The sequence below is a fragment of the Dermacentor andersoni genome, chromosome 7, assembly GCF_023375885.2.
Source record: "Dermacentor andersoni chromosome 7, qqDerAnde1_hic_scaffold, whole genome shotgun sequence".
In the NCBI taxonomy this organism is placed as follows: domain Eukaryota; kingdom Metazoa; phylum Arthropoda; class Arachnida; order Ixodida; family Ixodidae; genus Dermacentor; species Dermacentor andersoni.
In genome coordinates, this window is record NC_092820.1 from 103,500,570 (window position 1) to 103,524,350 (window position 23,781).

Sequence of the window (23,781 nt, forward strand, 5' to 3'; positions counted from 1 at the left end):
GAGTTCAAGTAACAAAAATCATGAAAAAAACTTGTGTTACACTTTAGTAACTATGGCATATTTAGCCATTTCTTGAGGGACAAAAGGCTGTGCTTCCTCGACATCATCGTTGCAGCTACCGAACAGGCCATCACAAGTGCAATAAATCTGCGAGCGCCGCTCAGGGCAAGGACTTGTGCCTGTCGTCTGCTACAGTTCAGGCGGTGTCCGGCTTCCTCCTGCAGTGTTTCTGTTCATTTTATCGTGTTCCTTACACTAGTGCACTTTTGACGGTCATCTCAAATATATTTTTACAATGTCCTAGTTTGTCAGTATTTATTCAAACAGCTTATTTGGTAGACAGCAGTATATTTCTCAAAGGCAACGTTACGGCTTCGGCCGACAGAGCTTAGTCCAGCGCGGTGTGAGTTTTTCATGTGAAATTCTACACTCTGCAGCAGTAGCTCACATGGATAATAACAGCATAAATGCAATAACATAAGATAGAACAATCCTGTTAAGCGAACATATTTGCAGTGGTGCAACAAGAATGTAACAGACACTGGCTATATGTTACTCCTACAACGTTTACTTGCTGAGGAGCATTACTTGCTGTGGTGCTCCTCGCTGTCGCAGAGCGCTGGTTGTTTGCTTCTGGGTGGCGTATGCAGAATTTCGCCTTGTGGGGTGCAGCTAAGCATTCGCTGCAACCTGCCAGTTTTGGTTTCGTGCACTCTGATGGTCGAAATTTATTGTGCCACAGTTTCGTGGGTAGTCCCATTTTACCAGTTCCAAAAGTTTATATGGCTTGTACGCGTAGCTCACTTCAATGTCCAAATTACGATGATAAAGTTTCAAAAGTGATTCATGGATTTTTTGTTAATAAGCAACTACTTACCACGCATCACCTGTCACCCCATGGTCGCCACCACTGACGGCATGTCTCCGAAGGAACCGTCCTTTTATTTCAAACAGCTGTATTTAAATATTACTTAAGGTTTTCGTAAAAACACCCGGTATGCCCTGATTATATACCCCGAGCATGCTCAAACTGAATGTGAGCGCGCAGCAGCCGAGCGAGTTGGAGCGCGCGGCATTTCGGCCGTGGCGTCGTTCACGAGTAGGTGTCGTTACAACTTCTCGACGCTGATACTGGAAAAGAAAATTAGCTGTGTCCCAGCATTTACACGTGATGTAGGTAGGTGAGTACTGCTGGAAAGCTGTAGCGGTAGGTGGCTACTGCTCTCAGTTACACGCTTTGCACCTTTTCTTGTTCACCTGAGCCATACGATCACAGTTTACCAATCTACTGAACGTTGGGGCTGAAAGATTGTATATCTGGGAACGTATTAACCGGTTAAAAAGAAGCGTAAAACTACTGTCATATGTAGGTGTTTGCTATTGATAACATTGTCACCGGGAAATTTTACTAAATGGGAGTGTGTCAACGAGGTTCTTTTGTACATATGAGTACCAGCAGTTAAGTTGGAATGCGGGCTGAGACATGTCTAACTAGCAGCCGAACATGAGACGTGAGAGAACATTCAACAATAGACTATGCTTGCCATTATCATGGTAATTCTAGGGCCTTTCTGTGTACATGTTAGATTAAATGAAATGAAATTAAATTAAAGTTAGATTCTTAACTCGCACTTTGCTCAGTGTTTCTAGTTCTGCGCCGTCACTACAACTTGGCAAAAGCATATTTCCAGGGGCAGTTTTTACTGGGATTTCCAGTTACCAATATTTTCCTGGTAACCATAAAGGTGTTGTACAGGCAAAGTTGTTACCCTATAATTGATGTTGCCCATTATAGCTAACATTGTTTCTAGGCAAGCTGACACTGTTAATGTGTGCGAGTAGACATAAATATTGGACCGTGACTTACTGTCATGGCCTTGATAACATGACAATCTGGTGACCTTTGCTTGTATGAAAGACGCATTCTAAAATTCCTTGTGCCATCTCCTGATGTTCCAGGTACATCTGTAACGGGGACATTGTCACCATCAACCTCCATGGTGGGTGATCCTCACATGTCTTTCTTAGCGTCACTGACAACTTTTGAAACTGAACTAGTACAGTATACCATCTTAACAAAAAACTGCGCAAAAAAGGCGTAGACGAGATAGAGAGAAACGACAAACACTCGTCTATCTCATCTACGTCGTTATGTGTCAGCAGAGCTGGGACAATGACTGCATTGAGTACATGTCATCACCCTTTGGCGTCGCCGCCAATGGGGATGACATGTATGACTCATGTATGACGGATGTATGACAATGGGGATGACATGTATGACGGATGACTCCGTCAAGCCGTGCTCGATATGTGGTGTCGCAGCCAGTGGGAAATTAAGTGCCGTTTCACTGCTATAGACACAGGACGCTGGCCTTTTCACTCAGTGAGTCATTTGATGCTTCTACATAAAAAAAAAAAAAAAGATTGGGCTAAGGACCGCATTCCGCCAAAGTAGGGATGGGGGCCGTACACGAGGGCAGGCCTTACACAAGTAAATATGGTACAATATGATGAATATTGGATATAACGAAAGGGGTTTCCGCTTCAGATGCGATTTCAGTACAACTAGGTTTGACTGTACTGCACATGGCAGTTTTCCGTTCAGTGTCTATGCGCCTGCTGTGGCCATGAATCAAACTCCCTATTGGCTCAGTGGCTGTGGCGTTTCTCTTCAGCCATAGCTGATGCTATAGCCACGAGCTACAATGTCGTGTGCATTTCGGACATTCAACTGGCAGATGTGCCTTTCCATTTTTCTTGTTTCCAGGTTCACCCTGCTCTGAGGAGTACCTCCCCGATGGTTCATCGCAGAGGTGCGCCCTGTTTTTTTCTGAGTGTTTGTGAAGATATTGTGTGCATTGACAATCCATTTGCGTGCATTGCTGTCAAAGCACTGGTAGTGGCAGCTTACTTGGTTGTGCAAGCCAGTTCAGGTGCTACACCTCAATTTAGCATCTTGAGGAGTATTATGTTGATGTGGTTTGCTATTATGGGCTCATGTCTACAGCTTGTCAGTGAGCTTTATGCCAGGTTTCTGTATGAAGACTGCTGAAAATTTTTATGATTTAATGAAATTATGGGGTTTTACGTGCGAAAACCACTATATGATTATGAGGCACTAAAAGTTTATATGGTAGAGGCAGGTCACATTGTTATCTACTTAAATATGGCTGCTCAAAAGGCAAAAAAAAAGGAGAAATAGAAATTTAGTTGCTACGGATGATCTTTATAAGCCGAGTACTCAAGAAACATGACTAGTGAATTCGTGTAGCGTGGTTATTGTTCTTTTCTTTGCCTTTGCCTATGATGTACTTGATTTATAAATGTTAATTTGTGTTTGTGATGTATGCAAAGAGAGGCAATCCCAACAATTCTCACTATGTTACCAAAAGTGTTGTGTGTCATTTTGCTTTCTTTTCACTGCATTCAAGTGCAGCATGTATTTTAACATGTTTTTTCGAGCTTCTGTGCTAAGCAGTACACTAATTAGTACTTTCATTTTTTCGGTATGAAAGGGTCTAGGCTAGATAGAAAAAAAAAATATTTTTTTTTTTTTGCTCAGATGCTGGCGTTTAGCAAATAAGCAATTTTAATTATGAGGGGGTACCATGGATATTTTTAAAAAACTGCATATATAGATTTATTTAACACAACAACTTTATCACCTTCAAGCACTCTCCATTACACTTGGTACATATGTCAAATCTGTGATTTAGTTCTTGGAGGCATTTTTGAAACTCGTCTGTTTTGCAAAATGCATACATTTTTGTTTAACATTTTCGTCCGTTCGTGAAGTTGACGGGCCTCAACTAGGTTTTCGATAAATTAATATTTGCCATTTTTTGAACCAGGAAGACCACTCAAACGCTTGAGTTTTTTCCATAGCACCATTTTTGTTAGTAGCACCTAACATCTCAACAGTTTCTGCAGCATTTTTCCTAGCAAGGAAAAAAATTTCACAGCCGCATGCTGTTCACTTGAATTGGCCTTCACAAAGAAAGAAGCACGCAAAACTGCTTTCACAAAAAAAAAGCCGTACTAGGAGAAAACCTCCCAGGAAAAGCCGCTGGGTGCAATGAACTCTGATGATGATTATGATGATTTATTGGTATCCCCTTTGAAATGGGGTGGTGACAAATGGTCACCTAGTTTGCTTGAGTTACTCAGATATGCTATACATGCTTTTGATTCTAGCATTTTCATATACACCTCCTTAATGCTTTTCCTGTTTCTCAAAACGACAAAACGACGAGCAACTCTACATTTCTATAGAGGGAGGAATGCACGGTATGGTAGCTCTGCCCCGCACAGCGCTATTCCCATTTCTTTTAGGGGCCCCCTCATACTTGTCATGTTCGAAAAGCATTGCAGGGCCCCTTTCAGTTCGTCGGCCTCATTGCTGTTGCTACTTTTGTGTGTGTGTGTATGTGTGTCAATGTTGCGTTCCAGAATGTGGTACCACATCAGTGCTTTCGGTGGGGTAATGGCATGAAGCTGTAATTGTACACAATCTACTTGGCCATTTCACTAAAGAATATTTAAAATAAGGTTACTAGTATAGTGGAGACGATGTCCTAAAGGTGAAGCTGGACTGCTTCTGTCTTAGCACAAAAAAAAAGCATATAGTGGAGAATATGTGAAATTTTTTGTTATTCCCAGTTCGTATGGCTGTTAAGATGCCTAATTTCATCTTCTGGATGCTGCTCGACGTGTATCTTTGTGTCACTGGTTTTAGGTTAAAGCATGAATGTCCTGGCAAATTTTATGGGATATATTCATTTCAATGCTCAGATAAAGGTTGCTGTATACTATTCTCATGTAAGGGTCGCACTTCTTTGGAATAAATTTGGGCCTGTATTTTGTAAGTGTGCCCCATACGGCACAAACTGTGGTGCACTGGGAAACAAATTTTGTGATGACGCCAACGGTTAAGCCATCGAGTTTCTACCAAGATATTATCAACTGTGGTAACAACAAAAGAGGTGACCTATAGGGACCTGTGTACTGTACGAAGATACTGCTGCTTGGCCGCAACTAATGAGGTGCACGCTACGAAATAGGAGATGCAGCCCATACATGAATAGGTTTTTTTTTTTTTTTTAGATATTTAGGCTGAAATATAGGGATGCAGCCCTTAGACATGTGTGGCTCTTATGCAAAAGTGTACGGTATGTTTTAGCCAGAAACAGCAAGCCTTTATTTTTAATTTATCTTAGCATTGATCCTCGGTGAGCTAGAACATCTGACCTTGGTAGACTCCAACTGGTGCAGCTATTTTTCAGAGGTGACAACACTGGCTTCACTTCTGCTAGTAAACTGTGGAGGCCACCACTCTGGCAACCTTTATTTTAGTGTGTCCTGGCATTTCACTCGATCGATGATGCGCCTCGATTTCCATTCCGTTGGTAGCAGAGCGAAGAGTTGCGGGCTGATGAGATTTCTCTGTGTGGACTGCAATAACTGCTGCCTAGATCTTTCTACATTCTCTTCCAGGAATCACGTTGTGTTCTTCAAAGCCACCCATCTGGTTGGCCCGGACAACAGCGCTCCTGGCTATTTCTGTGACACCAACACTAGGCTTTATCAGGTGAACATCCCACCATTATTCTCCTCTGCAAGCCCATATCAGCTATATTAGCCATTTTTCTTGGACTCCGCTTTGCTCTAACCAGTGCGAGTTAGTTGCCGAATACATACCGTATTTACTCGCATAATGATCACACTCGCGTAATGATCGCACCCCTGTATTTTGTCGGCAAAATTAGATTTTTTTTTCTTTTTCGTGTAATAATCGCACCCTGAACCTGTAGCAGCAATATCTCGTGTGCCAAGTCTAGCTAATGATGATCACACTTAGCATGTGTCAAATGCTACACGAGCGACTCCTGAAGACATACCAAGCAGTCTGCACGCATCCAACATTCTTAAGCAGATGCCCCATTTCATTCCTTTCATCACTTTCCGCACTTCCATGAAAAAAAAAAAGTACAACCAAACTTGCCTCGGCTTTATTATTCATAGGCTTCATAATGGTTTTGGTCAACAACAACAACATAAGAGCCGCCTTTCGGTTCTTCTCATCTGCACTCATGGGCACGTAACAAATCGCGAGCGGCAACAACGGTAGCCACGTTTACACTGATACGTTAGAAGTGTACCCTATTCATATGCCGACGCTTGTAACGCAACTAAGATATTCGCCCACCCTTAGCGGAAACGTGTCGTGTTAGGATAGCAGTGAAGACAAATGCCGCAGTTTCTGCAGCATGCCCGCCATATGTTTCTATGTCACTGCCATCTCTGTTTCTGTCCCCTCAAAGTGGATATGGCTACGTTATTGTCGCAAACTTGCCGATATTAACGATATTATTCATTACTGATACGGAAGAAACTGTTTCAATGCGTGTAATGTACACAAGAGAAGAAAAATAATTGCGTTCAGCGCTTTCAGCTTGCTCCGCCAGCCGCCATTTTTGTTTTGGTGTCCCACACTGACAGCGGCAGCCGCCTGCTTGTTGATCCGTTGTTACTGCGGGATGAAAAAAGAAAATGTTTCTTTTCACGGGAAATTTAACCCGCGTAACGATCGCACCCCTGAGTTCGCGTCAATTTTTTTTTACAAAAAAGTGCGATCATTATGTGAGTAAATACGGTATTAATTTGTCGATTTGTGTACCAAATAACTCCCCCGAATTATCTTCCAATGTATGAATTGGAACCATTTTGTATGGTCGTACGGCTGAGAAAAGTGTCCCCTGAACTGATTGTGGCTATAGCTGTGGCTATGGCTATGACAGTGGCTATAGCACTGCACTACTGAGCGTGAGGTCACGGGTTCGATCCCAGCCGTGGTGGCTGCATTACGATACGGGCAGAACGCAAAAATGTTCATGTGCCTTGCATTGCAGGCACGTTAAAAAACCCTAGGTGGTCACATTCAATCCTAAGTCTTCCTACTAATTAGATCATGGTTTTGGCACATAAAATCTAAGTGTTTTCTTTTTAAATGTCCCGCAGAAGTCGAACCTTTCAATTATGTGAGGATCGTACCTGCCGACTCTCCCAAATTTTTCTTGATGTATTCCCACTTCTGTGCTCGTTCTACGATTTTACAAATGTTGCGTCATGTTTTACGAAAAATAAATTGCATCCACGAAAAACCCTTAAAAGTGTTGAAAGGTTGGGCGCAGTGCAAGATTGCTAAAATACGAATACAAGAAAAGAAACTGTCACGGTACTTGCACCACCATCTTGTCGCATTTCAGTGCGCCACACACCAGAAGAGTACTTGCTTCGAGCAAGCTTATTCTGTATAGTTCCTATCCTAAAACAGCCGAAATCAGTAGCAGCAGCCTTGCTGAATATCTAATCTGATCTAAAAATGATGTGTGGCTCGTCAGTCTCTGCTTATTTTTTTTTAATTTATTCTGGCCCTTGCACCAAAAAACAATATCCATCAACCAATCTTTTTAAAATTTCCTGCTGCTTGTGTGCTGCGCCTAGAGGCAAGTTGTCATAGGCAGGCATACTCGCTCACGGCTACGCTGGCTCATACTTGTTCCAGACTCGTTTCACAGCTGTTCCATGGAACGTTAGTGATTGACGAAGGGTGTGAGTGGACGTTAGCATAAACGAGAATCGGTTCTGGTTAACACGAGTTAGGAACGAAAGTTGGTGACTGTGACTTTGAGTGAGTGCGAGTGTGAGTGCGAGCGGGTGTCGGTAAGCGCGAACGGAAATCACTATTAAAGGGCCCCTGAAACGGTTCGGACAAATTTTGTAGACGCGTAGGGTACAGCTTAAGTAGGACATTCGCACCACAATTTAAGTGAAGTGTTACGTATTAATGGAGCTACAAGCGATTAGAAGTTACCCTCCTCCCGAGCCATGCTTTTCCTCCTCAACTCGTTCGCCGAGCGAGCGGGACTAAGCTCCGTCTTCACTGGTTCGGCGTCACGATGCGACGTCACATCGTCCACTTCCGGTTGTATTGGAGCCCGCCCCCGCCCGCGCGAGACCTCTCCGCTAGCCGCTTGGCCGTCGACCCCAAGCGGAGCTATCGAAGCAGCGTGCGTTGCGAGCAATCTGTCGTAGCGCCGAACGTGTCTGGTATTCCGGTAACCACAGGCAAGCTGATCATTTTGGCAAATGACTGGAGGCATAAACTCAAGCTGATGAAGGAACTTTAGCGTAGATGTACGTGAGCGGCCTGATCGGTCTGCACGGTCCAGACACTTGTTGGCGCAGCGCTTAACCAGCCAAACAAAGCGCTCATATTGCTCTAACCAAGTGTAAAACATTGTAAACATATATAGAAACAACGTATTGATGATTACACTCCTGCGAAAAATACACACCAGCAGCAAAGACGAATACACTTCGTTGCTGCTACTCTGTATGGTTGAGCTCTGTGCCACCAGGTGGCTGCACCGTGCAGACCATTCACATTTGCCCTTCTGCTCATCTCATGGCTCATCCCGTTACGGCACAGTCAAGTGGCCAGACCCTGTCCCCTTGCGCTTGCGTTTGCCCTAATACCGGACTCGCGAAACGCTATTGCGTTAGTAATCTTCCGGTGTAAAGTGACGGCCACAAACGCGCAAATCCTAGCGCCGATCGGATAGCGGCAGTCCGATGCGCAGCAGCCAGTTCGCTCGTACGCTGCTTTGCAGAGGAACACGATGTCACAGCTTGACATATTGCCAGTCACTACTTTTGCAGTCCACAAGGCAACAAAGTCGAATCATAGTGCTCGCGAAAAGACTGAGACTGACTCTGAGCGCGGAGCTCTCGTCAAAATGGGGTACGTTGTATACAAGCAGACGACCATTGCTGTTTGCCGGAAGTGCTTGGGTGTACTGAATAATTGTTCTTGTGCATTCTCTTTATGTTACTTTCTTTTTATAAAAACAAATTAACTAACATTCCAACTATTACGAAGATCATTTGTTTACCATAAAGTTGGAAAAATTATCGATCACGCGCCCTGATCAGCCAATCGGATAGCTCGCCCCACTGACGTCATATGGATGATTTCGGTCATATGGGTAGGGGCGGCTTAAAATTCCACCGAGCAGTGCGCTGCGATCGGCAGCGATGTGCATTTTTAAAGCCTTATAATAAATGACACGCTTAACGCGGAGCTCTTAGATGTGTCAATTAATGATCAGAACGACCTACTCTAACGAGTCAGTACGTTTGTAGAAAATCGTCAAAATGATTTCAGGGTCCCTTTAATGCGAGCGTGCGTCGAGTGTGACTGGGCAGGAGCAGGAACGGGAGTGAGTGCCGACAAATGTGGGTGTACGTGAGTGTGAGGGAGTGCGTGGCCTGCGAAAATATTCGCAATCGAGCACGAACAAGCGAGTGTCCATTTATGCAGCCAATCTATGGTCAGTGTTAAATGGATGCTGCAACACTTTTCTGGCTAGTCGTAGAATGGCTCCACTATTAAGGAACATCTCGTCAACCTCGTGCCAGCACGCGCAGCCAATGCATCTACGCACTGTGCAACGATGAGAAAAAAATTTATATATATATTTTTTTTTTGAGATTGCATACATATGTCTTTCTTGATTGAACTAAAAATTAGCAGTTATGTATTACTGAAAATGCTCTCGCGATCACGAAATCGACCATTAGTGTTGGTGGGCCAGCTGCTTTCGACGACACTGCATGACGGCATCGTGGAAGGGAGAGCAAGCAATTTTTCATGGCTTGGTCACGAGGTTGTAAATTCCCTGCCGCAGGCAATGCACTAATGTTCGACTCACATTTTCATAGCAGCCTCTGCGACATTCAGCAACGTTTGTTTGCTACGTTCAAGAAGTGTTTCAGGGCCCATTTAATAAAGCGCGTGTATTCCACAGCAGGTGGGTGCTCGAGGCAAAGCTTCAAAAAATGCATGCTATTGATGTCACCCCCCCCCCCCCCCCCCCCCCCCCGCCCCCAGTCATGTCCTTGGGAATTTTGCAAATTTACCAAGTTGACAAGTTAGCAAGAATAGCAAAGATATTCTGTGCTCTAACCACATATGAAAAGAAAAAGAAAAGTAAGTGCACTGCTAAGCGCGAGGTCACGAGATCAAATCATGGCCATCGGGCTGCATTTTGATGGCGGTGAACTGCAAAAACACCCGTGGTACCGCGCATTAGGTGCATGATAAAAAAGAATGCCAGGTGGTTGAAAATAATCTGGAGTCCCTCACTACAGCATGCCTCATATAATCAGATCGTGGTTCTGGCGCAAAAATCCCCAGAATTTAATTTCAATAGTTTTTTAAGAAAGCCAGACATTGTAGCCCTGCCGAATAGAGTCAACGAATAATCTGCCTTCGATTACTTCCAAGACATGACATAAAGGCCTACGGACTGATATTTCATGTAAAAATGCACGCACAGTTGGTTGTGTCAACCACTTTCTGTTAGAGGCAAAGAAACATTTCAATTGTATTGACTTGATTGCTGCTTAAATGTTCCCTCTAATAGTGACCACGCTGTACAGTGGGATTCAACAGACTCGACGGTCTCCTCACTCGCTGCTTGTCTTGTCGCTGCTCTTTTCCTTCAAGGCTGGCAGCAAGGGTTGCTACGTGCCTGCTGCCATGGCGACCTACCACCGGAAGTGGGCCCCCCACCCTGTCTGGGACGCGCCCCAGCCCCCGCATCTGGCGCCTGCGGTCGAGCGGCTGCAGTCCATCCTGTTGCCTTTCCTGCAGTCGGGGTGAGTGGCGTCGGGCAACTGGGTGTGAACCCTAGTGATGCAAAGCAATCGATTGTACCATTGATATAATCGAAGTCATTATCGAACTATCAATTATCAATACATACCTTTAATAGCGCACTAATAATATCAATAGTACTTGCCAAGCGCACTATGGATAGTAGTGCTATCAGTTGTGCACGTTTTGTGCATTTCTTGGAAGATATGGCATCCACAGTTTCTGGTGACCATTTTGCAGCCTGCACTTCATAGTATCATGTTTGTAATGATCAAAAAGCGATTGTGAGTACATAGCCTCCTGGATAGCGCAGGTGGTATACTTATGGATAACTTTGTGACCATGCAGGCAAGGAAAGCATTGGAGATTTCCTTCGTGGTTCTTCAAAGCAGTCCACAGTTTGATACTCAAGTTGAATGTTATTAAAATAACATTAGTTTAATATTATGCCATTTCATTAATTAGCAATAAGTAATGCCAAATATACTATTGATGTCCATTAATTCAAGTTTAGCAAGACTGAAAATATTTATTCTATCTGTTGGGTTGAATTCAAGCAGAGTAAAAAAAACAACACTCAAACGCACTGCTACTTCATTAAACAATATTGACACGTGTACTTATCTTTATCGGGCGACCACGTTTCGCCACCTAACAAATGTTATTGCACAGCGCAGGACGAGCCTACATGTATCCGAAGTTTCTGGAAAGTTATCGATGCTTCTATCCAGGCTGTCTGTTGTCGCCGAACCTTGTGTTATCTGATTTCATCGCGTGACGTGAATGGTGTAGAACATTGTGGAAGGCACGTGGGTCCCAACAATTAGTCTGAAACATTCGACGACTGCTGTATAAAAGCCGACGCGCTTGACCCGCTGATCAGATTTTCGACGATCGCCGACTGTGTTCGCCGCTCTCGTTGTGCTATAAGTGTAGCCTGTTTTGTGGGCACAGGTTCGCCCAATAAAATCTAGTTTTGCCTTTCACAGTATTGCTACTGTGTTCTTTGACGTCACGACCACGTGACAGTATTCACCTAATTCTAAGACATTCTTGAACCTAATTCACACCCAAATTTTATACATTCAAACCAGCAAACAAATGTAAAAATGACACTAGAGTATGTAAAAGACGTATAAACCTAACACACAGCTGATTTTTGAACAACAAAAATCTAGCATGCCTTCGATTCTGGCAATCAGAAGAAAGGAAACCTGAGAAGCTTACATTCACAGAATGGGAAACTTATTTACGCCTAATGTCCATGGTCATTGCTCTCAGATGACAGTTTGTTGTTTATTATTTATTGTTTATGCACTGCAGCATGTCATCCTCTGTATGGCCCGTTGCGCATTTTATGCTCCGCATTTATTGAACAACTGTGCAACAATCGAAAATGTGGCGGTGGCCCACACTTAGACTAACTACTTCGCTAGTTCATGATGCAATGCATGGTATTCTTTAGAATGTTAAAAACATGTGAGGTGACTTCTTGCTGCTAGCTTAGCATGTAAAATAATCTGTTGATCTTTTGAATGAGCTTTTGTAACGACAGACTGAAGGCAGTATGCTGTAATTACCATCTGCATGAGAAATTTCTTTGTCACCTTCTTTTGATATCAATGGCGATGGGGCTGGCTCCAGCACTGTCTGTTGAGACCGTTGTTTTGCACCTGGTTGCACTGTGCAGGCACTGTTGTAATATTTTCTCAAAAAAGAAGTGTGCTGTAGAAATGGGTAAATACAGTAATCATTCACTGTGAGCTGCCATATTTATTGAATACCTCCTAAGGCAGGCCGAGAATAGGCATTGTTGGTGGGAGATCACGTGACTTTGACGCATTACTTCCATAGCACAGCCAGAACAGACGCTGCAGCCACTGAGTTTCGCAACTGGGATCACGATTTTGTTCTAGTGCGTCTGTGTCAACCGGTCAAATCTTAATTATCCGGTGAGGGCCAATTCTAGAATAGAAATAACGGAAGTTCTGGCCCACAGAAATGCACGGGCATTGGCCTAGACCTTCAGTTAATATCGAAATAAGTGGAAAATCAAATTAGCCGGTGTTGAAAGATCAAAACTCTACTGTGATAATAAAACACATTGAAACACCGGACGCGTAGGGCGTGGCAGTAATGGGCAGAACAGGTCAGCAATTGTCCAGTGCCAGCTCCAATTTGCATTGGCTAATCATATGCACACTAAGTGGGTGCTGGTGTATTATGAATGCATTGCAGCACTACACCATCCGTCAATGTGGTGCCGCTGTGCTGATGTTTCGTCTGTCGCCAAAATTCCTTGTCCTAAGAGTGTTCATTCCAAAGAGCACGCAGCACCGTTGGAAGTATGCATCATTACGAACCTAAGTGAGCAAGAAAGTGGCAGCTCCCTCTAAACGGGAGAACAGAAGAAAACCATAATTAAGGCAGTGGAATGGCATCAGAAGCATCAGAGCAATGCAACGCACGACTCCAGCATTAGTGAGAGTCTTTGTAAAAAATGATGGCCAACAACTCGTGATATTCTTACTCCGCAACTAAAGAGTTGTTTTGCTACTCGTGATATCACATTGCAATTGCTCATGGGAAGCATGAGGACCCAGGTTTCTCTATATTGCTTTGTAAAAGGCAAAGCAAAGCTAAAGATAACAGGCCGCAATAACTACATACTAATACCGCCTTGCTGTTGTTTTTCTTTCTGGACAAAGAGAAAAAAAAGAAGTCTTGCATAGTTGACTGTGCTTCAGTGGGCTAATTTCCTGGCAACAAGTCTGCTAGATGTAAGTGTGCTAAAAATTGTGGTGCAACCTTAAAAATGCACGTTTTAACTCTGAAACATTGCGATTGAGGCAAGGGGAGAGAATGCAACACTTCAAAGCATGATTCATTCGGCTGCACGCCGTCTTTCAAAGATGTGACCTTCTTTTCAAAATACTATGACGAATGCGCACATCTTGTTTCTGAAGCCTTTCACAACCATAATAGCGGCAACGCATCTGTAAGACTCCCCTCGATTTCACTCCTTCCAAAGGAGATAGCTCTCATGTCTCACTGATTACAACTTATTGCCCCTGGCAATGCTAAATTTCTGTGCCTTTTTCGTTTTTGTTCTGTTCTTTGCTATAGTGCTAGAGTACATATATGCTGACTGAAAGAATAAAAACATTTGGTTGTTAATAAACGCTGGTGGTCTGTGTCCTTCACATCGTCCTGTCACATAGCGCTGTTTTCTGCTCGTAACCATTCAGTCGTGAGTGTTGTGCATAGCCCAAGAACGATGGCGAATTCGTGGTCAAATTGGTCAGTACGAGTGTCACTTTGTTCATTCAGGCTTACGAGAGGGTTGTTGCGGAACAACTCAAGATGTTATGAGCAGTGTGTAATGCAGGCTGCACCGGAGATATTGGAGGCAATGCCACAGCCAGCTGTACCAGCTTTTGCAGCACTTTATGAACCGCAATATTTCAGCTTCAATTTGGGATGTTCGTCTCCAGCGCAATGTATGCAGGTTTGATTCCCAGGCAGCCCTGTCAAAAATACCTACATGCCCCGTACTCAATGCTGATTCCATATGAACATATTGCTACAGGCTATTCCTGCACACTGAAGAAAGCACCCAGCAAGGCGATGAAGTGGATGATAGAGGTGCTTGTGTTGTTGTTCTGCCATCTTGGCTGTAGCTTCTCCCGGCACATATTCTGTAGTTACATTAGCCCTTACTTTTGCCTATTCTTATCCCCATTAGAACATATAGGTCCCACATAAAAACCCGCATTTTCCCACATATCGTATGAAGCAAGTCTCATATGATTGATATGAATGTGTGGGGATTCCATATAAAAACCCTTATGTCCCCATATAAATATATCTTACGAAGGCGTCACACACAGGCTTCTATGTGAGATTCCTATGCATTCCTATAATCATATCAAACTTGCTCCATATTATGTATGGGCACGTGCGGGATTTTATATGGGACCCTATATGTTCATATGGAATTATTAGATATGGGGCGTATAAATTTTTTCATTAGGTAGTGCGAGGTTTTTCATCAGCGCTTAGCTGATGTTTCGGGCTTAGCAGTGTTCCCGCGTTCTAAAGAAGTGGGGTACTTTCAAAGAGAGAGCCATTAGCTGTACGACTGCTGTGAGGTGAGTTCTGTTGTGCATGTGCGTGTTTGTATCTCTGCAGGCCGTTACGCCAGCGTGTGCCGCCCTGCGTGCTGCTGAGTGGGTCCCACGGCTGCGGCAAGCGCACTGCGCTGGCTGCTCTGACGCGCTCCCTCGGGTTGCACCACTACCAGGTCAGCACAGCGATGACGGGTTGTACATGACTCTGCGATTTTCTGCATCAATGGTGCATTCGACTGGTTCCTACAGCATTATGGCACAGTTTGCTCTGATGCTGGGACCTAACCTCATCTAACCTAATCTAACCTAACAGAACCTACCAGTGCCAGAGCTAAATGTTCAGCTGTTCCCAGAGCAACTGGAGCCACACAATTAGAATCCTGTAGGATTTCAATTGTGCTCCCAGCTCGAAGGTGTTAACTTCTCTGAGTGCTCTGAACTGAAGTCTTTCCAAGCACTCAATTCTGTGTAAACTGCCCTACTTGAACACTCAAAAGTTACCAGTCAAATGTAGCATTAGCTTGAGAGATGCTAGGCTTTTCTAGCCCAACCCCCCACCCTATACTCATTATACCATATGTTTGGTTGTTTTAGCCCACATTGAAAATTCCCACCTACTAAACTACAGAAGGGAGCTGGGGGGGGGGGGGGAGTGTACTGTATTTAACATTTATTCCTTAGTCTTGCTCTAAATCTTTCTGGAATGCAGAATTTGTGAAGCCACATCACACTTCTGCAGGGAGCAGCCTTCTAAGCAAAGACCACAGTGACAACTACCGTATTTACTCGATTCTAACGCACCCTCAATTGTAGTGCGCACTCATTTTCTGTGACGAAAAGTAAAAAGTCCTTTACAGCACTACACACCTCATGCTTTCATACAGAAATGCAACTTTCTCTCATTTGGAAGAACAGATTTACTCCCAATGCACTAAATTTGCGATGAATAAAAAAAGACGCAGTTTTGTCCGAAAGGCAAAGGTTGATTGCGATAGCAAATTAGTAGACAGCTATACGAAGTAAGGACAGTAGTATTATTGGCTGTATAAACTTGTAAGCATTCGCTTACTAACTAAATCAACAAGCATGGCGTCACACACGCATAAGCAAACATGAACATGTCTCACTCGATGACTGCAGAAACTCGCTATCAAAACGCTGGAGTGAGGAAGCATGGTAGCAGGAGCGAACGAATTGACCTTCGTGCTGCCTCTCGGTTCAATGGGAACTAAGCGACGATAACACAGTGCACACGAAGCTATTGGCCCACTGTGCACCTAGACGTGTAGACGCTGTCCCCATCGCAGATCGCTTTCAAGATAGGACCCATGCAGCCACGCCATATGCAGCAGCTGCTGGAGGAGAATGCCCCCCTTCTGTTTGTGCCAGTCCTGCACGCAAGTTTCAGGAACTCCAAACACCCGTGACACGGCCCGATTTCATTCCGTCTCCGTACACATGATCACTTCCCTTTTAAAGGTGGCATAATGATGAGCTGGGCGTGTCTTTGCAATTGGCAGTTCCATGCTGATTGAGAAAACACAGAGAATGGGAAGCCAGACAGTAGACGACACATACTACAGCACATGGAGGGAGCTACGGCAACTATGCTCAAAGCACGTACGAGGTGGCCATTTTGAAACGCCATTGTCAATACGGTAATGCAGATTTAGGGTCCTACTCGATTCTAACGTGCACGCAAATTTCGGACCTGATTTATCGGGAAAAAAGTGCACGTTAGGTTCGAATAAATATGGTAGACGTGCAAAATAAGCTTGTTTCTGGAGCACCGGCGTCTAATGCTGTTGTGTGTTATGCCTGATCCCCATCCACACATTGGGCTGCAGGTCAACTGCCAGCAACTCCTCGGGGACACGGCGGCAGCGGCAGAGACACGCATCAGGAATGCCTTGATGAAAGGTAATTGCTCCACTGAGAGGAAGAAAGGCGTGTGCAACAATGCTAGTGTCGATAAGTGGAGACGAGTCCCCCGTTGCTCAGCTTTCCTGGCATGACCCTCCATAACGTGCTATTGATCGATGACGTTATATGAATGCAACACAAAATGTGAAGATGTGGTTCTAATTTTTTATTGCTTTCCTTTCAGTGGATATGCTTTCAGAATAGGAGTGACCTATTTTGGCCATAGAAATGGCATTTGTTGTACACTCGTGCTCATAATTACGAAATGTGCTCTCCAAATTTTGTGGTTAGTAACAGAGCCTTATTAACAACAGCTACAACCTTTTATTAGTTGGTAGTGTTCACTGGTGTTACTCACTTATTTCTAACATGGTAACATACAACTAGTTGTTATTTCATTATAGAAATAACAATTTCTGATACAGTGGCATAGTACTTGTCAGGTTTTGCACTGTGTTTGGCCCCGTGTTGGTGGCCAGACGTCGATGAACGATAGGCAAGTGTCAATCCCCGAACATGAGCCTCTCATTGCAGCTTCAGGAACTTCCATGCAAAATTTTACGTTTGAAGCACGAGCAGATGCGTGACAAAAAGCTTGCAAAAATTAGCATTTTCACTACTTAAACCGAAAAAAATGCCGCCAGTACTGATCACCGGAAGTGACGCACGACCTATAATGCATGGCTCCTCGGCATGACCTCCGAGATTATGCGGCTGCCCACAGCACAAAAATTGTAGAGGCGATGCGCTGGGACTTCCGTCATATGCAGTCATCACCAGGTTCATGTGTTGTCTCCTTAAGAGCTATGGGAGAGCTTCTAATAACAAAATAAATAGCACCTTCAGGAAGAGATTTTCAATGGCACAGTTGTCTTCAGCCAGTGCTGTAATGATAACCTCCTATCTAGCCTTTGCCCTTTCTGTGCCCCTGCATCTGTTCACCTTGCCGTAGCTGCACGCCTCTTTACTGAGATTTCGACGCACTTTGAATGACCCCACGAGGTCAGATCGATTCATAGCGCCTCATTATGGTGCTTCCCAAAACCAAGGCTACTGCTTTCGGCTGCTAAACTCCACCAGTCACTACCCATGTGAGGCATCCTGCCCATGACTGGACAGCTGCAGCAGCTTTCCAGTGTTAGCGTGTGCCTGTTCCTTTGGTTCTCAATGTGCTCATTCATTGGGCACCTGAAAAACCCTCGTCATCAAGTTGTCATGGCAGTGGAAGAAGTTTCCAGAGAACAAAGCTCAAATTTAAAGCGAGGCTTCTTTGCCAAGTTCCGGGCACCTTTTGGCCTCTAACGGCAAGTTCCGTGCCAAGTTCTGGGCACGTATCTGGCCTCTAACGGCGAACGCCACGTACGCATGCGTCGACAAGCGACATAGAACGCACTTTCTTGCGCCACCGCTTTGAGGTGCTTGGCATGTTTCGATCTGCAGTTTCACAAGAAGAAACTGACGCTTCAGAAACACCACGAGTGCGACTCGACACTGTGGATCCACCTCCGAAAATTGAAACAAATAATTTGCGTATGATGCAGTGCATGTAAGTATGTGTGTATGATATCCAGCGTGTCTATAATTCACTGCAAATAAAATCATTTCTTCTTAAAGCATGCTGCTCTTCAATACTAATATTTATAACTCTAAAACCACACTTCATGTGTGCACACACATGGTTCGTGAGTCAATCACACCAAGAAGGCTTTGCTCTACATAGGTGTCAACTGGAATTGAGTCTGCCTGTTTTTCCCCATCTCGAATTCAATCTTGGGGGTTCGTGATGTATTAGTCGTCATGACGGCATTGGCACCCACTGCAGTAGTTCAGTGGTGATGGCATTGGGCTGCTGAAGGTTGTGGGTTCGATTCTGATCGCAGTGTGCAAAACGCAAAAACACTTGTACCATGCATGATGTGCATGTTAAAAAACCCCAGCTGGTCAAAATTAATTGGGAGTCTTCTGCCATGGCATGCCTCATAATCAGATCATTGTTTTGTCATGTAGAGCGCCAGCATTACATTACATACATTATCATTGTATACATTATTATGCATACATTATCATTACATACATACATTTTCGTGCCGTCATCGTGCTGTTGTCTTCATTGTCGTGTCGGCTACTGCTACTTTGAGTGGCACTTGACACGCTTATTTGAGCCGCCTTTTATAGCATTTTTTGCTCAGTGATTGCTTTGGATGCTTGGCTAAGAAACGGGGCAGCAACAAATATTCACCTTGCCTACTTGAGCTAATTGTTTCAGTCTTGCATTTTGCCTGCAGCGTCTTAATCTTTTTTTTTTTCTCTTCTTAAAACTTCTATGTGTATCTTGTACTGTTACCTTGGCCTGTAATGAATCCAGTTCTGTCAATCTCTTCCCTGCCTTTTTCCACCAATACTCTAAGTGTCCCTTGCTTATCTCGACTACTGACCGGTTAATGCTTCTGTAACGCACTACTACGTGACGCAGTGGTCCAAACGCAAAAGACGACGACATGCCCGGCACGCTGACAGTGGACAAACAGTGGAATTGGCCTGCCTGATTGAGTGGGCTCTACTAAAATATAATTTGTGAACACCAGACACCAGGGCATGTCTGCTTTTTCTTCACCCACACTGCCATCCACTTTTAATCCCTGTGCTTCTGAAAAGCGTATATTGCCTACAAGTTTCGCTATGTGAATACTTTCGCATTGCATTAGGTTGTGCGGAGGATTTTGCTGCAGCAGATGCATGCCTCATCCAGTACGTTTTTGTCCTTGGGCAACCCACTGGAGCCTCAAACGGCAAGGTGCTGCCCTTTGTGTTATCATACTGACTTTCCCTTAGTATGTGCGTCTGTATGTGCATTTTTTTAGCCCTTTCCTCTCTGTCCTCTTTCTAACTTGTATCTCCCATCCCCAGCGCAGGGTAGCAAACCGGAGACTAATATCTGGTTAACCTCCCTGCCTTTCCTCTTCATCTCTCTCTCTTCCCTTCTAATCACTTTCTTGCCATTCTTATACATCTCCATGGGGCCAGTTTTGTTTCCATCTTTTGCATCGAATTTACTGTCTGTTTCTCTCACTTTCTTGTGTATGTATGTATGCTATGATGATGATACTGATCATGATTTATTGGCATCCCCTTTGAAATGCGACTGTGACAAATGGTCACCTAGTCTGCTTGAGTTAATCAGGTATACTATACGTACATGCTTTTCATTCTAGTATTTTTGTGTACATCTCGTTAATCTTTTTTCTCTTCATCAAAACTTCTTTATCTAACTTGTACCGCCACTTATGCCTTTAGTAAATCCAGTCCTATCAGTCTTTTCCCTGATTTTAATACATATCGACGCCCCTTGGGGTTGGCTAGCCGAACTACATTCGTGAACACTACTCCGTCGTTGAAGCAACTTGTAAATGAGCGCATGTTATGTGCCTATGTATTGGCACCGTCTGGGGTGAGCCAACATAATTACCTTGGTAAATTAAATATACAACACAACCATGTTGTTGAAGCAGTGCATAAAAAATATAAACTTTTGTGAACGATCTAGATTTTTCAGAAAACCATGAAATCTGGCACATAACATTCGTGAGTGCTTCTAGTCTCATTGACAGCTTCGCTGTAATGTGTTACCATGGCTCCCTTTGCAGCACAGCGATATACGCCCTGCCTCCTGCAGCTGTCCAATGTGGAGGTCTTCAGCCAGGACAGGGACGTTGGCTCCGGCGATGGTGAGTGCCTTCTGCTTCCACCATTTGATCATTGTGCTCGTTGAAGCCCTCGCTAGCTATTTCTTTAGCATTTGCTTCATTTTTTTTCTTATTGGTACTCTTGCCTTTCTTACTTTTTTTTTTGCTGCACTTTGCTCTTTCTATTCATATGTACCTTATCTTGATGTGCCCAAGCACCATGTTTACTCGAGTTCACCTCAATACAAATGTTGGAGACCACTTGTTGCGTTGTGGGATTAGGAGATAGAGTATGCACGGACAAGGAAGAAAGGCGAAAACGGGCAAAAAGTATTCCTTTCATGAGTTACCACTGCTTTTTCTAGTAGTTACCAAAAACTGAGTTCCTCAGTTTCCCAGATTCTTGTCGCTTGTGTAGTGAGAGATTCAACTCTGTTGGCCTTGATGCTTCAGGTAGCAAGCAAGGGTTCGTTGGCCAGTTGCCTGTGTAAACTTCACATACTGTGTGACACCTGCTATTTAGCGGGTGTCCAACATCTGTCAACAATGCTGGAAGTGGCACTGCCTAACCCTCCTCTGGTCAAACCTGGTATAGTTGCCAAGGGAACAGCTGCCTCTGCAGCTCAATCAGTAGCGTGTCACACACTTCATGTGGAGGTTGTGAGCGCAGCTCCCTACGGTGGCAAGTTGCCACTTCTTCCAATTTAATTTCCCTTATCATTTATCAAGAACATGAAGTTTATAGCAAATTTAATGCCCATCTTTAATTACTTCTAAGTTTCAAAGAAAGAAAAATCAGTACCGTATTTACTCGATTGTAATGTGACTTTCTCATGATTTTTGTTGCCTGAAATCGACCTTTGTGTTACATTAAAATAACAGAAAATTTACAATTTTAAAATAAGTATTCTAAATTCCGTGGATTTCAACGTTACGCTGGCAGCCCATACATTTACATCTCTACTTAATCCAGAAAGTCGACTGAAATAAAAACCTTTTTGTTGGAATTGGCACCATTTTCGCTATGCTTGCAACCGGTGTTACAGTTACGGTGCTGCATTACCCTGCGGCATTTCACGTTTTGACTATGTTCATTCACAGTGTTATGGCAACACGGAGTGTTCAGTACGACGGCCAGTTTGAGAGACGAGTAAGTTTGATGGTCGAAGAGCTGGGAAACTCCGCCGTGGCTCAGCAGCTCAACATCAATGAGTCGACGATTCTCAGACGGTAGCACCAATGGGAGGCCCTTTGTAAATGCAGGGCTGGTTGGAAAGGCCTCGTAGTGGCCTGGTACTGTCCCCAAATGAAATAGTGCTGTGGTTTATTTTTTAAGGAGTACTTAATATCGAACGAGCTTGACGGCACGAATGACTTGATTCTCGGGCGATCACCTTCGGAAATAGTTTCGCTTTCACGAGACTTGACTCATTTCAGCACCGAACCCCACAGTATGCGGCCAACAGTGCTCTTGGCACTGACAACGAGTTTGCCACAGGGCCAGAAACACTTGTCAGGGATGCTTTCGGTGCCGAGTCACGCGAATTTTTGCGAAAGTGATAATATTTCCCAATGTGATCGCTCGAGAATACCACCCAAGGAACGCTTCTTCCCCACCTTAGATGATAATGACAAGTGAAGAGAACTCGTGTTCAAATGGATTCTTTGAAAAAAAGGTACCATTGGTCTTTCTGTTCATCTCGCGTTGCATTAGCAGCTTTATTTTTTCCTATTCTGCGAACTGAAAAGTCGGCCCTCGAGTTACAATCGCGGTTGCATTACATTCGAGTAAATATGGTATATTTCCTCTATGTGTTATGAAAAGTTTTTCTTAATTCCTTTTGGGACTGTTTCAGCTTCTTCACTATCAATTTAATCTTGACAATGACTATTCTTTAGGTTTTATTCATGTGACACTTGACATCATTATTCTCCATTCCTGCAATAAACTGAACTCGCTACAGTCGCCGACCGTTTATTCGGACCTCACGAGGACTGCGGAAATGTCCGAATAAACAGGTGTCGAAAAAAGAAGGAAAAGAACAAAAAAAAAAAGAAATCCTTTATTTCCACGCACTTATTCGGGCTCGGCAGTAGGCTTGAAGAAATCATGAATGCGCCGTTGCACCCTGTTCTGTTTACGCGCAATCAGATAAGCCTAAATCTCGGAGAGAGTCGTACGGTCACTATAGGCGGCTGACAGCACGGTCACTGCTTGTACACGCTCCGTATGCGACAGCAGCATAGCACATGGTGCGTCATCTTCCGACTCGGGAGTCATCGTCCGGCGGTGCAGCAGAAACCTGACGAATGATCTCACCGTCGTCGAGTTCTGTGCCTGTTAGTACAGCAGCGTCAGCACCTGTGAAACTGGCAAATCAGACGGTGTCTGGAATCGCAATGCAATTGCTGTGCAGGTCTCCGCAGAACATTTTCGGCGTCAGTAGGGAGCACATCGGAAGACGACGAATCCTAGGCCTCCCGGCACCCGCTTGCTGGCATGCCCCATCACAGTCTGCGCGGGCACTGTCGGCGCCATTAGACACTTGACACGATGTTTCCATATGCCGCGTTGGATCACCGCAACCTCGACACAGCACACCAAGCAAACACCACCACGCCGTCACGCCGACACCAGTCACACAAACAAAAAACGTGGCCTACTCGCAGCGTCTTGCACGAAAAAACAGACAAATTAGCTGCCGGATTGTCTTGACATGGCTTACTAAGCTGAGACCGGAACTGCTGTAGCAACTCTATCGAACCAGGCAGAAACGATGATGATGAGTGGGGATTTCCGGTAGTGCCACTTCGTGGGCCAGCAAGGAGGCTCCGTTCAAAACAAAAATGGCAATCAGCAAGTCGAACCATGCACCGGTCAGAGTCGGTGCATGCCGCGTTGGATCACCGCAACCTCGACACAGCACACCAAGCAAACACCACCACGCCGTCACGCCGACACCAGTCACACAAACAAAAAACGTGGCCTACTTGCAGCGTCTTGCACGAAAAAACAGACAAATTAGCTGCTGGATTGTCTTGACATGGCTTACTAAGCTGAGACCGGAACTGCTGTAGCAACTCTATCGAACCAGGCAGAAACGATGATGATGAGTGGGGATTTCCGGTAGTGCCACTTCGTGGGCCATTATACATTATGGTCCATGGGGCGAATGGTGGTGCTGCGAAGCAGACCGAATAATCAAGCATGTCCGAATTTTTGGAGTCCGAAAAATTAGTCGGCGACTGTATTCAGTGCTGTGTGTTGTCGCCTACTTTCCTTTGTTCTGGGTCGGCATGCTATTCCTTTTTGTGCTTCGTCTAT

General features: G+C 44.4%; 1 protein-coding gene across 3 annotated transcripts in view; it reads left to right on the top strand.

Annotated features, from left to right (window-relative positions):
• LOC126534007 (peroxisomal ATPase PEX6-like) overlaps window positions 1-23,781 on the top strand; it is a 95,210-nt gene that overhangs the window by 22,439 nt on the left and 48,990 nt on the right. For all 3 annotated transcript variants that reach the window (XM_055072575.2, XM_050181220.3, XM_055072574.2), the window contains exons 6-12: window positions 1,960-2,000; window positions 2,768-2,813; window positions 5,494-5,587; window positions 10,571-10,722; window positions 14,912-15,023; window positions 16,698-16,770; window positions 20,418-20,498. In XM_055072575.2, the coding sequence (XP_054928550.1) occupies window positions 1,960-2,000; window positions 2,768-2,813; window positions 5,494-5,587; window positions 10,571-10,722; window positions 14,912-15,023; window positions 16,698-16,770; window positions 20,418-20,498 (599 nt within the window). The remainder of the gene's footprint in view (window positions 1-1,959; window positions 2,001-2,767; window positions 2,814-5,493; window positions 5,588-10,570; window positions 10,723-14,911; window positions 15,024-16,697; window positions 16,771-20,417; window positions 20,499-23,781) is intronic.